Here is a 16,874-nt window from a genome sequence, read left to right as displayed (position 1 = left end):
AACAGAAAACTTAGTAGTAATAAAGCTCTTAGTTTCAGACTACATTAAAAGTCTCTAAATGGTATTCCTCGCCAACACTCCTGGCACCTCTAATAAGAACAGATCACAGTGAAAGAATTTGTGCAGACAAGAAATACAAAACAATCAAAATTTTTCCATTTCTCGCGCTTTATCTGGAGAATTTCGCCAATAAATAGTTGATATATCTGCTGCCCCAGACGTGTCAACTATTTATTTCCAATCCTTGCCTTCTAGATGAGAACAATTGCATATTCTTTTGCATTAGAAATATGCGATTCCGTTGACATACTGCACTGTGACAAAGCATGTTTGTGTGAACACTTTATGGATGATCTTTTTTATTGTTCATTTTTTTTTTACTTCTGGCAAATCCTGCAGTATTAGGGAGGTGTTGAATGCGTCAAAATTATTTAATTAAAAAGCAAATTATCAACGAATGAAGTTATTAAGAAGGGGGAGTTCAAAAAGATTTGTATTCACCCAGAAGTAGCTGTGATAGAAAGATGAAAGTTTATTTGTTTGATACCTTGAATCTCTATAGCAACCACACACATTTTAGTTTCGATCTGACAATTCATTTCTTTTCTTTACAGTGCTGAATGAAGTGAAGTGTCAAAATGGCTGGAATGGATACAGATCAGCGATTCGGTTCCTCTTTTTGAAAGGGAAAACACCCAAAATAATCCACGAAGAAATGGTCGCTGTTTATAACGAAACCTACCCAGGTTACAGCCTAGTTACACATTGAAAGAAATAATTCAAAATGTGGAAGAAATCCCAGGAGGCCCAGCAATTGCTGTAACAGAAGAGAATTTTGCGAAAATTGAGGCGTTAATTGTGAAAGATCACCAACCGTATTAGCGTCAAAGAATTAGCTACAGAGCCCCAAACTAGTCAAGGGTTTGTGGAGAATACCATCCATCAACAGTTGCATATGAATAAAGTGTCTCCTAGATAGGTTCCCATATTTCTGACCCCCTTACAAGAAAGGGGCATAATGCGCACATGAAATGTTGTCGATGTGCCAGGAAAAACTGAAATATTGCCACATCCTGCTTATTCCCTCGACCTTGCACTCTGATTTATGCCTCTTTCCTGTCCTGAATCCTTTCTTCGTCGAAAATACTTTTCTGTCGATGATGAAGTGATTTCTGCTTCCAAGTCGTGGTTCGAAGGACAATCAGAGGACCTCTAGAAAATTGGCCTACAGAAGTGTATTAAGAGGTGAAAAAAATGTGTCATCTTGTCTGGCGGATATGTTGAAAAAGTGTAATACATGGTGTTTGTTTCAAACATCTACCACAACTACCGGGTGAATACAAATCTTTTTGAAACCCCACCCATCCCCTCGTATATAGTTCAGTGTTTTTCAGCCGGTGTTTTGCTAGCTACCCAGGAGTTTGACAAATGTTCCACCAAAACGAGCACTTATCTACATTTCTATACACCTTAAAATAAAAAATACTCGATATATCTAAACTAAAAACAAATTCTTGTGATATAATTAATTTACATTTCCTGTTTTTCTAGTAACAAAGATTTTTTTTCACTGGTGGCAATTTGTGCAGTGCATATGACGCCCGTTTCGTAATGCCTGTGGTTGATCAAGATAAGCTGTGGAAACGTCATTTCTGATGGTTACATGGTAGTGTTGTAAGGCTAACACTATTCACTGCTACTCAAAACCGGAATTTCGGATGAAATTTAATAATAACCACGATATTAGCTATAGCTTCATTTGTTTGGGTAGCGCTGGGCAAGATCTGGAAACGAAGGTGAGTCGTCATTATCTATCTTCATTTACTTTACTGACAATAGATGGGATGGGAAATTCCACAAACTTTAATTATAAAGTTTGTGGAATTTTAAAACTGTCTGTATCTTCATAGAGTATAATATAATTTCATTATCTTATATTAAAAAAGTTTAAATTTCTAAAAATTTGGTATCTCGCTTTTACTTTGAGTGACTTGTCTTAATGTTTAATTGGATAGTGCTAATTTCAAATGATTTGCTTCATTACGGAAACAGTTTGCTGACTTGAACTGGAAGTATTGACTATTAACTAGCAGAGCTGGTAGCACAGGAGATCTGTATGCAGATCCCCCTACCTACCGCAGTATGAGAGACACAGTTCTTTCTTTTTTTTTTTTTTTTTTATGAGAACCCCAAACACGAGAGGTATTAGAACCTATAGTACTTGGTACCGTGCTTGGGTAGGAGGTTGAGAAGACGAAAGAAGATATTTGATGACATTAGACTTGAACTTCTGTAGATTGTAATTTTCAGGAAATACGTATGAAGGAAGGTTATTCCAGAAAACGGCAGTTGAATGAATAAATGAGGAAGATGAAAAGTTGGTTCTATGAGTTTGAAGTTGGACAGTAAATGGATGTTGGCTGGTGGCGGCACGTGTTCGGACTGTTTTGAAAGAGAGAGCGGGAATTATAGAAGCCAATTCAAAAGAACAGTGCCCATGGAAGTATCTGTAGAAGAGGCATGCAGCAGAAACAGTACGTCTATGAGAAAGCGAGTGGAGAGACTCTGTTAGAGATGAATCATTAATTAACCTAACTGCCCTCTTCTGAATGGAATCAAGAAGCCTGAGAGAGGTTTTGGGGGCACCACCCCAGATGTGGGAACAATATTCCATGGCAGGGCGGATTTGCGATTTATACAGAGTGAGCAGCTGTTTGGAAGAAAAGTAACGCCGAGAGCGAAAGAGAAAACCAAGTTTTTTAGATGCAGAGGAAGCAATATTTGTAATGTGCTTGTGCCAAGAGAGATTAGAAGTCAGGGTAATCCCCAAAAGAGATATATCGTTTTGCCTAGAAATCGGAGTGTCACTAAAGATAAGCATAGGAGCAGAAGAATCCTTTTTGCGAGACATAAGACAAGACTGAGTTTTAGAAGGGTTTAAATCAACTAAGTTGTCTTTGCCCCACTGGAGAATTACCTGAAGATCGGCATTTAAGGAATTGGCAGAAGATTTTCGAGAACTTGAAGCTGATTGAGCAGGACAAGGTTTCTCAAAATGGAAAGTTGAATGCAATGTGCTATCATCGGCAAAACTAGGGATAGGATTTCCAGTCAATGGAAGAAGGTCATTGATATACAAGAGGAAAAGAGTGGGGGAAAGAACTGAACCTTGGGGGACACCGGCATTAGTGGAGAAGTTAGAAGACAGAGAGCCATCTACCATCACCCTCAGTGAGCGATCAGAGAGAAAACTGGATAACCAATTACTAAAAACAGTTGGCAAACCATAAGATGAAAGCTTGTTTAGAAGACCTTTATGCCAAACACGATCAAAAGCCTTTGAGATGTCAAGAGCAACTACTTGTGTTTCACCGAACCTTTCCATGGAATTAGTCCATAAATGGGTAACATAAGCCAGAATATCACCAGTGGATCGACACTGACGGAATCCATACTGGCGATCGTTGATCAGACGGAAGGTTTCTAGGTAGTTTAAGAGTTGGCGGTTAATTGAATTCTCCATTACTTTAGAAAGAGTAGAAGTAATTGCAATGGGACGATAATTGGATGGGAGGGATTTGTCACCCTTTTTAGGAACTGGCTGGATATGAGCAAATTTCCAAGCAGAAGGAAAAACACCTTTGGAATAAGAAAGTGAAAAAAGGCGGCAAAGAATAGGAGTAAGTTCAGGAGCACAGGTTTTGAGAACAAGTGGAGAAATACCATCAGGACCTGGAGCTTTCTTAGCATCAAGATTCATCAAAATCCTTCTGATATCCTTTTGACGGAAGACCACAGGAGGCATTGAATGGAACGTGTTAGGAATGGTGGGAGGTATTTTACCAAGATCATTAATACATGAGCTGGAAGAAAAATGGGATGCTAGCAGGTCAGCTTTATCCTTGGCTGAAGTGACAACAGAACCATCTGGTTTGGACAGAGGTGGGAGCAGAGATGGGCAAAAGTTGCTGCCAATAGCTTTGGCAAGAGACCAGAATGCTCGGCTACCATTAGGGCAAGAAGCAAGTTTTCTACTCTTAGCCTGTTCAAACTCTAGTTTGGACTGATTAATAACTGCTTTACAATTGTTGCGAGCTTTGGTGTAGGCAGAAAATGAAACTGAAGAATTAGAAACAAGCCAATTACGATATGCAACATTCTTCTCTTGGACAGCCTTAGCACATTTATTGGAAAACCAAGGTTTAGATAAAGGACGAGATTTTAAAGTGGAGTGTGGGATAAAGGATTCCATTCCTGCAAGAATAATTTCACTGACACGATCTGAGCAAACGTTGACATCAGAAGTTTTGAAACAGTAATCAGACCAAGGAAAAGAAGAAAAGAAGTCTCGCATGTCATCCCATTTTGCATTCTTGTAATGCCAAACAATACGAGGTTGGGAATAGCCATGAGATGAAGGTTCCATTGGAGAAGAGACAATCACCAAGTTGTGATCTGAAGTGCCTAAAGGACCTCTCACTTCGACCTTGTACTTAGAAGGGTTGTTTGTGAGAAAAAGATCAAGCTTATTGGCTGTATGATTAGGATTGTCCGGTATTCTTGTAGGTAAATGAACAATCTGTGCTAGGTCATTAGTAATTGCAAAAGCCTCAGCATCTCGACCTGCTGGGTCGGTGTGACTAGAAAATGGAAGCCAGCTGGAGTTGTGAACGTTAAAATCACCAAGGAAAATTACCTCACTGTTAGGAAAGTTAGACTGGAGAAAGTCAAATTGCAAAGAGAGGAAGTCAAAGAGCTCCAAGTGATTAGTGGAGTTGGGAGAACGGTAGAGACAACAGACGAATTTGACACAATGGGGTAGAGAGATTTTAAGCCAGAGAAGATCAAAGAGAGGAGATTCAAAATTGCCAAGTCTCTGACAGGGAATATCAGAACGGACATATGCACAAGTACCACCTTTGAGGCGAAAGGAATCATACAGCAAATAATTTGGACATCTGAGATGAGAAGTAGTTGAATCAACTGATAACTGAGATTCAGTCAGAAAAAGTACATGGGGTTTGGAAGACTGCAAGTGGAAATGGACATCGTTGAGATTGGAATTAAGACCACGTATATTTGTGAAATGAATTAGGAAGTCCTTGGGAGGTTTAGATCTTTTCGCAGATAAGCTTGCTCTATTATTTTGACAATTCATGGTGTATTCAATAGTAAGAAAAAGTGGGTGGGACATGCTGTATGAAGTAATGAAATTTTTGGATATGGCGTACATGTGGTAAGAATATACCCAGATCCTTGACATAACGTGGCCTCGACAATGCTCCCCGCATACACACTACTCGGACTCCCTCCAGTCACTATCTGGCAGAGTAGAGGTAGCAAGATTATACACTAGCTGATCCGGAAACCTCCTAGAGAGTTACCAATAGGTTTGGTCCGGTGTACTATCTAGCGGCCGGCCTGCGAACACCGTTTTAGAGCTGTACCCTCGAAATGTAAGGAATATTGGATCTCGCCACGACATTCATCATAACCTCAAAAATCATCAATCATACTGCATGATGGAAGAGATAGGGAAGGGTTGGCCGAGTTAGTCGGTCCCGAACGAAGGGTACCCGATTTCCTCCCGAAAAACTCTAGTTGTCGTTGGGTTTTTTTATCCAATAAAATACAAGCGCTGCCACTTCGGCGGGAAATAGTGCGCCATGAGGTGACTTTAAACTCTAAAGAGAGTTACCAATTTGCCATTTCTCAATGCTGTGTAGCAGTTAGTGTCAGATATCAGCCATCTGATACTGATGTAATCCTGAGTAGACTTTGTACAGATCCTCGGAACACAATCTCCTAAAATTGGCTTTAAATCGGGATATCACATTTGTGTGGATATTCAGGAGTCTTGCTACCTCCACTCGACTAGATTGGCACTGTTTCAGCCTGCGGAACGAAATGATACGAGAGCCCGCAAAGAATCACTTATACGGTGTCTCTGTACCCTAAATTCATAAACAATACTCAGATGCGTTTTTATCCATGCAAAATCGGGCTGATCGAAACACGGATAAGCTGCACTATTCAAAACCACCCATATCGAAATGCCAAAACGATGTAATCAATGTATATACATGTTCATTTGTATTTGCATTCGTTATGTACATAATTTCAGTTCGACTTACACTGAGTGATCACTGATTTGACCAACAATCTTATACTGTGTTGGGACACCGTTCACACAGATAACAGCTGCTATTCGCCTAAACATTAACTCATCTACTTGATGTCTGAAAACATCCGTGGGATCTGGCCATGCTATTTGCAAGGCTTTCCATAGTGTCGGAATAGGTGCCGGCTGCGTGTCTATACGCCTCACTTCCCGTTCCAAAACATCCCACAAGTGTTCGACTAGATTGAAACCAAGCGAATTTGAAGGCCAATCAAGATGGATGATATCTTCGCTATGTTCAACGAACCACTTGTGCACAGTGCGGGCCAGAACACAGCGAATTATCGTCCTGTAAAATCCCATTTCTGTCAGGGGAAAAAACGGAACATGAAAAGGTGCACATGGTCTCCTAATAGCTGCCGGTAGACCTCACCAATTCGTCAGTTGCCAGCACAGAACACTCAACACGACAAACAACATTTACAGACCTACATCACACTTACATGGCGGATTTGGCAATCCCAGGGGATCACATCTGGTGAGTATGGGCTTGGCATACCCAGAGTCCTGAGCTGGATATCATCATCCTTCTCTTTCTTGGGGAAAATAATGAAGTCATTGGTTAAAAAAGCACGACAGAATCATCTACACAAGTCTGCAGTTATAGATCAGACACAGCATGGGTTTGTTAAGGGGAAGTCTTGTCTGACCAGTTTGATTGGATACTATGATGTGGTCACAAAGGAACTGAATGCAAAAAATAATTTCGATATCATATACTTGTATTTCAGGAAATCTTTTGATACTATTGCACATGGAAGACTACTGTACAAATTGGAGCAGTATGGCATTAAAAGCAAGTTGCTACAATGGATAAAAAGATAGTTGAGTGGGAGAAGACAGAGAGTGGTAATCAATGGACACTGCTCTTCGTGGACTAATGTTATTAGTGGAGTCCTCCAGGGTTCGGTGTTGGGCCCAGTGTTGTTTTCTGTATTTATCAATGATATTCATGAAGATATATCAAGCTTAATGTCCAAGTTTGCAGACGATACGAAGGTTGGTTCGGTTGTTAATGACACTAATGGCAGTACTCTACTGCAACAGGATCTAGAAAAGTTAAGCAGATGGGCTGAGAGGTGGCAACTGAAGTTTAACATTGACAAATGCAAAGTACTGCATATGAGTAGCAGTATCTCCAAAGTAACATACCAACTGTGCGGTACTACACTCAGGGTAATGGAGAATGAAAATGATCTGGGGTAACTGTTCAGTCAGATGTGAAGTTTTCTGACAGTGCAGAAGTTTTCTGACAGTGCAGACAGGCTGCAAGAGTAGCTTATGGGGTCTTGTCAATGATATATAGGAATTTTGCTAGCAGGGATAAGGAGATGATTATCGCTTTGTATAAGGCAATTGGTCAGACCACACTTTGAGTATTGCATACAGGTATGGAGGCTTCATTTTAGGAAAGATATTGAGCTACTAGAACGAGTACAGAGAAGGGCAATAAGATTAATGAGTGAAAAAAAGGGTTGCTGTTACCAAGATACGCTTAAGTTCTGCAAATTGCAGTGTCTGGAGACTAGGCGCCTGAGAGATGGTTTGAGTGGTTTGAATGGTTGAGCAAGTGCCTTGGATGGTTTGAGCAAGATCAATGCTGATGGGATTCTTCCTCTTGCTCAGATTTCACACTTGAGGGGGCATAAATTCAAATTGAGGAAAAGACGGTCGTAAATAATAAATAAATAAATTTTCTGTTTATAATTCGGGACGACCAAACGGTCAGAGGAGTCCACAAGATAGACAGAATACAAGAAACAGCACCGTATTTAGTAGTCACGGCTTGAACCCCGGTCGATCAAGGCACGTGCACTTATGCACCCGCGCTCCTGACCACTCGGCTACGGCAATAGATGTGCAGAAATTTGTCTTTAGCCAGCGGGTAGTTGATTGTTGATTACTGGAGCAAACTTCCATCTGTCATTGTGGAAGTTGAGAGCTTAAATAGATTCAAGACTGAGACAAACGTTTGGAGTTAATGGATGGGTGAAACGAAAAGTTTTTTTTTGGCTGATGCTAAATAATCGTGTTTTCTTGCATCATATGCCTCAACTAATGCCTTTCTACTTTTGACTCTTCTCGCTCTCTCTTAGGGTAACTCAGAATTTTTTTTTTTTTACTGGTGCAGCATAAGCCTCAGACTTCCTTATACTATATACATAATAATAATTGCCAAGTACAGACGATGCAGTGGCGTATGAGGGAACTCCTGGAGACCGCAAACAAGAACGAGAAATACGAGGGAAAAAAAACATCACCAATGAAAGGCTGGTCCATAAACACCAGGTGCCCTAGTTCTTGCCAGCAAAACGTGCCCCATATTAAGCAGCCATCGCCAACTGCCTGGACAGTACGCACCATGCACGATGTATCCCTGGAGTCAAGAAAGCATCCGTCGGCATGTCATGTTGCACCAGGAATTTGGACTCATCCAACCAGCACACTCGTTTCCAGTCCTCCAGTGTCTAACTAGCGTTGACGACACACAGCATTCACCTCAGACGATGATCAGTGGTGAAGAGAGGGTGTCTCTTGGGTTGTCTGCCGTAGAACCCCATACATCTGAGTGTGCAGAGCATCGTCGTTTTGGATATGAGCCATTGAGCCGTGCAACACGCTGCACTCTTCGCTCACCACGAACATCCATCTTGAATAATCCTTTTCAGTTCTGTCGGCGAGAGGTGGTTTCACCCATTCGACACCATTCTTTGTACACCTTAACCACAGTGGGCCGTGAGCAATCAACAAGACATGCTGTTTCCGATATGGAAGCACCCGACGCATGAGCTCTTACAGTCGTGCCCTTCTGAAACTCCGTGATATCTTTACTACGTCCTATAACTGCTACTTTATCAATTAACTTGCGCGACCAGATGCAAATTGCTGCTGCTCTAGCGAATGAAGCTGTTCGGCTTTTTATATTGCGAGCTATGCAGAAGTCCATTACTAATAGGATGGTATTAATTCAGCGATCACTGAGTGTATGTACACGTGTGTAAACTCGTCTATACCGTATTTTGTCATTCACTATATTAAATGGGCTTTTGAGAAGATGATTTAAGAGTGTGGGTAGCCATCTATCAAGAAACGCAGCATATTCATAAACTTAAAAGAATAGCGAGTTTTTTTATGTTTTTTTTATAACTTTCATTCAGGGAGTATCGCATAGCATTGTTCAGTACCGTGTAATATTCTATGCTGATTACTTTAGGATCACAAAACAGGTTTCTCAGCATCCACAGCCTAACTCAGCTCAAAATATTGAACATTTCTGGGGAACATAATCCCAGGGGGCTCACATCTGGTGAGTATGGGGTTGGCACCCCCAGGATCCCTAGCTGGATATCATCATTCTTCTCTCTCTCTCTCTCTCTCTCTCTCTCTCTCTCTCTCTCTCTCTCTCTCTCTCTCGGGATTTTTTTTTTTTTTTTTTTTTTTGGCTGGTGTAGCATAAGCCTCAGGCTTCCTTGCACCATATGGCTAATAATAATAATAATAATAATATATTCAATAAGCAAGATATTAAAAGTCACAATCAAATACAAACATCTAAAAAAACCTATGTAGTAACACAAATATTTGCAGGAATAGTTAAACAGTGTGTGTTACAAGTAAATATCAGCTGCTTTATGATGTCGTTATATGTTACTGATAGCAATAAATATCATCCACAAACAACGACTTTCTATTACTCTCAAAATATTTAAAAAAAAAAGGTATTAGAAGTGCGAGTTAAGATGTGTTTGATGTGGTTATTTAAAACTAATTAAATGAAAAGCGAAAAGGGTTTAAGAAAGACCCATATTAGAAAAAAAGAGATATGGGAAGCAATAGTTTCAAGTGACCTTTACCTTTTGGTGTAGCCCCGATGAAGTCAGATGGCCTCTTCAGATCGGGCTGTGAAACGGCATAATCAGGCTGTCGTGCTGGACAGGTGAGAAAAGGGTGATCAGGAATAATAAACATCCTTATTATAATCGCATTCGCATATGGGAAAATTAAGAAAAAAACAAATAAACAAAAAAAAATGGCTACGTACAGCCAAAAAGAAAGTTCTAAAGAAATTAGATAAGGAATTATAAAGAAAGGGAAATGATAATGATCGCATGCATATCAAAGGTTTGACTACGAAAGCTCTAGAGAAATCAATAACCAAGTCTGAAAACATATTCTTAACTGAATTCGAATTAAATGAGTGCTCCTAAAGTTACTCTAGCACAAAAACATAAAGAAGTGCAAAATAAGTTGCAGTAGAAATGCAATGAATATCGAAATTATTTATGCCGATATTTTGCGATCAATGTTTGCGAGAAATTAGACTTCTAGAAATCATAAAATGTATACCAAATTTATTAAAACTCTCAAAGGAGAAATATAAAGTAACTTCACAGAATCGCAAATTTATCATAGAGAAATTCAAAAAATAGAAACAATATGTTAACGTAAACAGAAAAAAATATTCTCGCATTTAGAAACAATCATCTATCTATTCCAAATACATGAAAACCAGCAAAGAAATAATATAAAATATTCAAATTTTTGCTCGCAAATGAGTAAAAATTTAATTCAAGGAAATTGGCATAGTACGTAATAAATTGCTTCAATCATAACACTATAAAAAGGGGAAAAAATTCACCAAAATAGCATAAACAATACAGTGAACCAATTTGAATTTGCACTTTCTGTAAAATCAAAATTATTTTCCAATTTATGAAGTAAAATTTGTTAAACAAGTTACAGCAATAAGTCATACAATCCCTTCGTGTGTGTTGGTCATAAACTCCCTTAACTGATGATAATGGTCTGTATAAAGACACAACTCCAGCCGTTTTGGTGAACTATTCGATGAGGAAATCAAAATTATATAAAAAGCATTAAAGTAGTACATTAAAAACGTTTAAAAGTTCTCAATTCAGAAGTATATTGTACAAACATAAAAGTTTTGCATATTAAATTGTTAATTGGCATGAGGAGGTCCAAGGTCTAAAGGGGCTGTAGGTCCAGGAGGTCTAAAGGGGCTGTAGCCCTCCAAATATAAAAAAAAAGAGTTGTTTTTTACTGCTGATGGTGATTAAAATATAATAAAATTAATGAATAAATTAAATGATGATTAAAATTTAATGATTCTTACTGGAACACTACTTTAGCCCGGGATTTTCCTTACTTTAGGAAAATCCTGGGACCTACCCTCTAGTTAGCTGATTTTTTTTTAACTCAAAGTTAACTTCATAACATGCAGTTTCGTGTAACGTTTCTGTGAATTGTGCTTCTTAAGGCCGATCTGTCTTTTGGATGAAAAACCGGAGAAACCACATGCCTCGGCCGAGTAATTCAACCCGCTTTTTCAAAGAGGCTGCAATAAAACTCTCGCGTCAGTGATGGGATTCGAACTCACCTTTCCACGTAAAGATCTCAGTTCAGAAGTACATTGTACTACCCTTTGTACAATATACTTCTGCAATATACAGCTAGAAAATGACACAGCTACCATTCCTCCTACGAGGAATTAGAAACTAGAAAATTTCCATATTCCGAATAGTAGTAAACAGCAGCATCAAAAACTCAAATAAATCAAAATGATTAATTAAACATAGCAGTCCTGATATTATATTCATATTTTAGCAATAAAAAACAGAACCTTATCGGTTTAATTTTTAAATCATAAATATTACCAAATGACTACTTGGTATTCTATAATCAGCGGTATAATATTAATTTTCAATTACTATTCATCAGAAACATTATACGTTTATTTATTTCTTGCATATAAAAAAAAAATTTCCACTGTGATAATTTTAGCTAGAAATAAATTAAAAACAAATCTTAATTCTCTAGAACCATGTCTTAAAACGGTGAACCGTGATTGATAATTTTGATTGGGGTGTTTAGAATTAGATCTAACGCCACTATAGCTATGAAGTGTCAGTCTTGTCTTTGTAAATTACTCGTAATTATGGGGCAAGTTTGCCTATTTTTCGGTCTGAAAAAATAATTTTCTTTCAAAGCGAAATTTATAAAACAACTAAAAATAATTTAGCAGAAAGAATGATGGTTAATATTAAAAGTGAACAATTATAATTAAAAGTCGATGAAGGATAGTAGTTTTTTAATTAAATATGAAGTAACTTCATAATATACTAAGCCTAGTAATATACTCAACCTAGTTTAACGTCCTGTTTTTATACTCGGAGGGATGAACATATTGGTCTAAAGGCATGAGAGAACTGCACGACGAAGACTTCATAAGTGGTCTGAAAACCTACTTCATTAGCCGAACCCATAAGGGAAAAACACCTAACCTGGGCTTACAAACATGCTAATTAACCAATTCAGCACTGGGGCGATTTCTGCCTCTTATCAGAGGCTACTTAAGAAAAACGATTCCGCTCCTTGCACATCCATATCGCAGGCAAATGCAAATACTGTATTAAACAATATTTCATTCACCTCCAGTACGTATTAATTTTTAATAAATACTACAGTTTTAGGTGTACTGTATTCTTCAGGTGAAGAATATCACGAGAGACTCATTTCCGACACTTATCGTCGCCAAAATAGCACTGATTTAAACCCCTCAGGAAATTGTTGGCAGATTATGAAACAAAAATTGTTTCAAAGAACCAATCGAGCAAGAAGACACTGCAAGAAACCATTATTAGTGTCCGGTATCATGAACTGGGCAGCAATTATATCATTGATCTGAAACTTTCAATGTCAGATACTGGTTCTAGGGACTAGAAACTTCAAATTCAGAAGTTGTAGACTATGGATTCCTGGGAGCATCATCCTTCTTGCAAAAGAAATATAGAATTAACTGAATCCTCGTCTTCTTCCTCATTCAAGACATCTTTGAAGCGACGAAGTTTTCAGATTCGACGAATGTTGCTACAAGGACAATCCTCCGCATTCAGTGACCCTGCTCTCCAAGGTCAATGAAAGATCGCCAGGCATTAATCTAAAAGCATATTCACTGCCTCTTAATGCCTGAAAAAATCCATGGTTGAGTTATTAGTTTCTTCTTCTCCATACCTTCAATCATGGTAAATCCTTTGAGGCCTTGAATTCACTGAGTTACACCAGGTTTTGGTCTATGAGCTTTTTGGTGTGTCAATCAACATCAAAAGATCCTAGTTCCAAGTTTAACATTGCCGAGCTCAAAAAAGCCTTTCCTGCATTTTCGAGTGTCTTTTCTTGGAAACCCGGGAAATCAGCCACACATTAAATCAATATCTTTCATATATCATTTGTACTGACCTATACATTAAAGGTGGCGATATTGTCTATTCCATTCTTGACATTGAAGCATTACAAAACTCCCTGAAATTGAACTCTAAGAATTAAGTGATTGTGATCATATAGTAGTACTGCTTGAAACTAGCAATCACATTCTATCAATAGGCTGCAAAATTGATTTCATATTAAGAAGATACAAATCATCATTCTATTTCCATATGCCATCACTAATTCATCTAATCAAGGTTGTCTGGAGACCTCGATTATTGTCCACAACGAGAAATGGCTTCGCTGCCAAGTCGTTCTTCCTAGAATAAATCTTTACTTACTTGCAGAGCAGAAAGTCTCCTGAAACAAAGCCATAATATCTGTCTTGTTTTTGTTTAACTTCTAAACGAGAAAGCTAATCTTCAAAGCTCTTGAGTTCTTGTAGTTGTAAACAAAAGCCGGCTTCAACCTGAAATTCCAAGCATTATTGCCTATCAGAAGTCTGTTGATTCTTAGATGAATTATGGCAAACTCTTCTCTTCCTTCATGATGAAAGTTCCCATTTCGGGGCTATTCTGGAAGAAGATACAAATTATATCCACTCTTACCACTTCCAGAAGGTACCAATCAGCTGCTCCTTAAATTTCAGACTATCAGCCTCGACAGCTCAGGGACAGTTTATTCCAACAGGCGACAACATGCTGCCAAACGGAACTTTCTCATGTCCATCCTATTAGTTTCTCCCAGTATTTCAGTTCCAATGTTGTAGTTACGTCCTCAGGTTTTCGTGTTCATTTCAATGTGGAAATTTCACGGTTGTTCACTTTGCTATTCCTCCCTCTCAGAGCCTCATACACTTTAATCAGATCTTCCCCAATTATGCCGAGTGCCCCAGCTCTGTAATACTCATCTTTGTCATCTCTCCTCATATGGACGTCACTTTGTTATCCTTACTAGACGAGACGTCCCTCTTTGGACCTTTCAAGAGGCTTGATATTTCTCTTTAGATGTGAATTCCAAACTGCAACACGATATATATTCTAAATGCAGTATCGTATCACTAGTCCTTAATTTAAATTTATCAAACCGGCTCAACTCGCTGAAAATTATACCTAAAATCTTATTTGTCCATCTTGACAATGCTGAAAATATTTTCGGCCTTCTGTTTTATCAAACTGGAATTCACATTAACTCCCTTCTCTTGTGTCAGACACTGATAACTTTGCAACCTCTATAGTTCTGCTTATCAATCACAATTATTCTCACTGTTGTGAGCAGTATTCCAAGTTCGAATGCTAGTTTTCTAGCTTCAAAACAAGAAATAATTTAATTTAATTTTGTTTACAAAGTAGTGGCTACTCTTAGCTCTGTTTCTCATTTGACTTCACAGACTGAAGCACCGAGTTTATTGCATAAACAAAATAAATAAAGACAAAATTGACTAATAACTGATTTTACAATCTTTCACTACAAGTATTCTTAGCAAACTGATGATTCTGAGCGACTGGAAGTTACGTACATGACGAAGGATAAAAGAACCAACGACGGATAGAAAAATAATGGAGTTAAACAGCGGACGATGGATACGAGAACGACCAACTGGGAAACCGGTGGATATCGATCGCCTATTGTACTTATGTCACAACCCTATGTTCACTGGGGTTACTGTTTTTCAGTAAACAAATTCTGAATATCAGTTACTACGATAGGTATTCATGTGGCCTGAAATATATTTGTGACTTTTTCCTAAATAAAAATGTCTAAATAGCTAGTTTTCTAATGCCAGTTATCAATATAATATAGTATGAGTAATAATCTACAAGAGAAAGACTAAAGCAAAGGAAATTGTATATAACAGATAGTTCATGATATCATTTTGCAGCAAATAATGCCATACAATATCTGTATCATAGTTATAATACAGTATTTAATTATTTTATTTAGTTTATAAGAAAGCTCAGCCTGAATGGGCAATTATTCCAGTTCCAATGCTTATTTTGCGAAAAAAAATTACACTGATATACAATTTATGTGGATGCTGCTGTACTTCAGGACTAAACATGATAAAAATGTAAAAAACAGTTTAGTTCACATTACCGAAAGTGAAAACCAACTGTCAAAACATGGAATGTATTTAAACAGCGACATTCAAAATACAGAGTTAAAATGCCGGCAACATCAAAGCAACTAAAATGCTTCCAGGTTACAGCAAGTACAAATAGTATCGACTGACTGTTGCATTTTCGTTTTGTAAATTGTTGCATTTTCGTTATGTAAATTGTTGCATTATTAATAAGAATTGTTGCATTTTCGTTTAGTAAATTGTTGCATTATTAATAAGAATTGTTGCATTTTCGTTATGTAAATTGTTGCATTTTCGTTATGTAAATTGTTGCATTATTAATAAGAATTGTTGCATTATTAGTAGACTATTTGAGAAAACTTAAATAGTTCATTTTCTACTCTAGCTGGGAGCAAATATAGAAGCTGCAACATACAACTGTATGAGTTATTAAGAAACAGGGGTTTTTAAGAAAATGACTTTGCAACTACAGTATATAGAAGCATTCAAGTATGACCTGTCATTGTTCTTCATGGAACGTACATAACCGACGGACATGTAATACAGGTTCTCAGCACATCACAACGTGCTCGGCTGACATTTTAACTTGTTATAAAGTGGTGGAGTGCTAAACCTGTCCGATTAGTCTATGTACTAGTCACATTTTCATTTTGAAGTGTCAGCATTTCGAATATTTTGGCATATTCAGGTACAGTGATAAACACGCAAGCGTTTTCTTTTACGGAGTTATGACTTTCGGCAATTCGATTGCCTCCCTTACAAAATGGTAACGTATGGAGAAGATAAAGAGCGATACCACAGCACTGCTGCGAAGCGAAATGACCTAAAACGGGAAGGTGGGAAATACATAGAAAGAAAGTGCGATTTCTTTTCCTTTCTTTGCCACTTTTAGTTGAGGAATAATTTAATGAATTTAATGAATTCACGCTACCTATATCAATACTATTATAAATTAAAGGCCTCATTTTCTTCTAATAAAATTATAATGTTCTTTTGATCACTTGGTTACCAATAATTGTGGTTAAAAGCCAATATTGAATCGGAAAGTTCAAAGATAACTATTCGGACATTACAAGTTTTTGCCAAAAAGGGCTCTTTCATCGAGAATAACCATCGTTATCACTTTCTGCTGCATTCCGATATTGTGAGTAAATAAATAAATAGTTCCCACAGTATAAAATTAAACTAGTACTTTAATATAACTGTATAATTTAAAAGCTACAGAACTACATAAAAGCGATAAAATAAGATAAAAATAACACCAAACTCCGGACAGCTTTCTCCACCAGCGGTCTCCTAATCAACTTTCAAAAAGGTATATAAAATAATAACGTTTAACTTTTTGGGTTCCTGAGTTTAAGTTTAAAATAACTGTTCGAAAGAACA

At 37.8% G+C, this 16,874-nt stretch overlaps 1 protein-coding gene across 1 annotated transcript in view; it reads right to left on the bottom strand.

The window, feature by feature from the left end:
- Positions 1 to 16,874, bottom strand: part of LOC150090984 (voltage-gated inwardly rectifying potassium channel KCNH6-like) — a 490,763-nt gene that overhangs the window by 345,894 nt on the left and 127,995 nt on the right. Inside the window, exon 5 of the mRNA XM_090379306.1 lies at positions 10,036 to 10,110. Within this exon, the coding sequence (XP_090235432.1) occupies positions 10,036 to 10,110 (75 nt within the window). The remainder of the gene's footprint in view (positions 1 to 10,035; positions 10,111 to 16,874) is intronic.

The sequence above is a fragment of the Mastigoproctus giganteus genome, chromosome 1 (assembly GCF_048544385.1).
Source record: "Mastigoproctus giganteus isolate SK-2022 chromosome 1, ASM4854438v1, whole genome shotgun sequence".
NCBI lineage: Eukaryota > Metazoa > Arthropoda > Arachnida > Uropygi > Thelyphonidae > Mastigoproctus > Mastigoproctus giganteus.
Note: the sequence above shows the minus strand (reverse complement) of the source record. Positions and strands in the feature narration are given on the sequence as shown.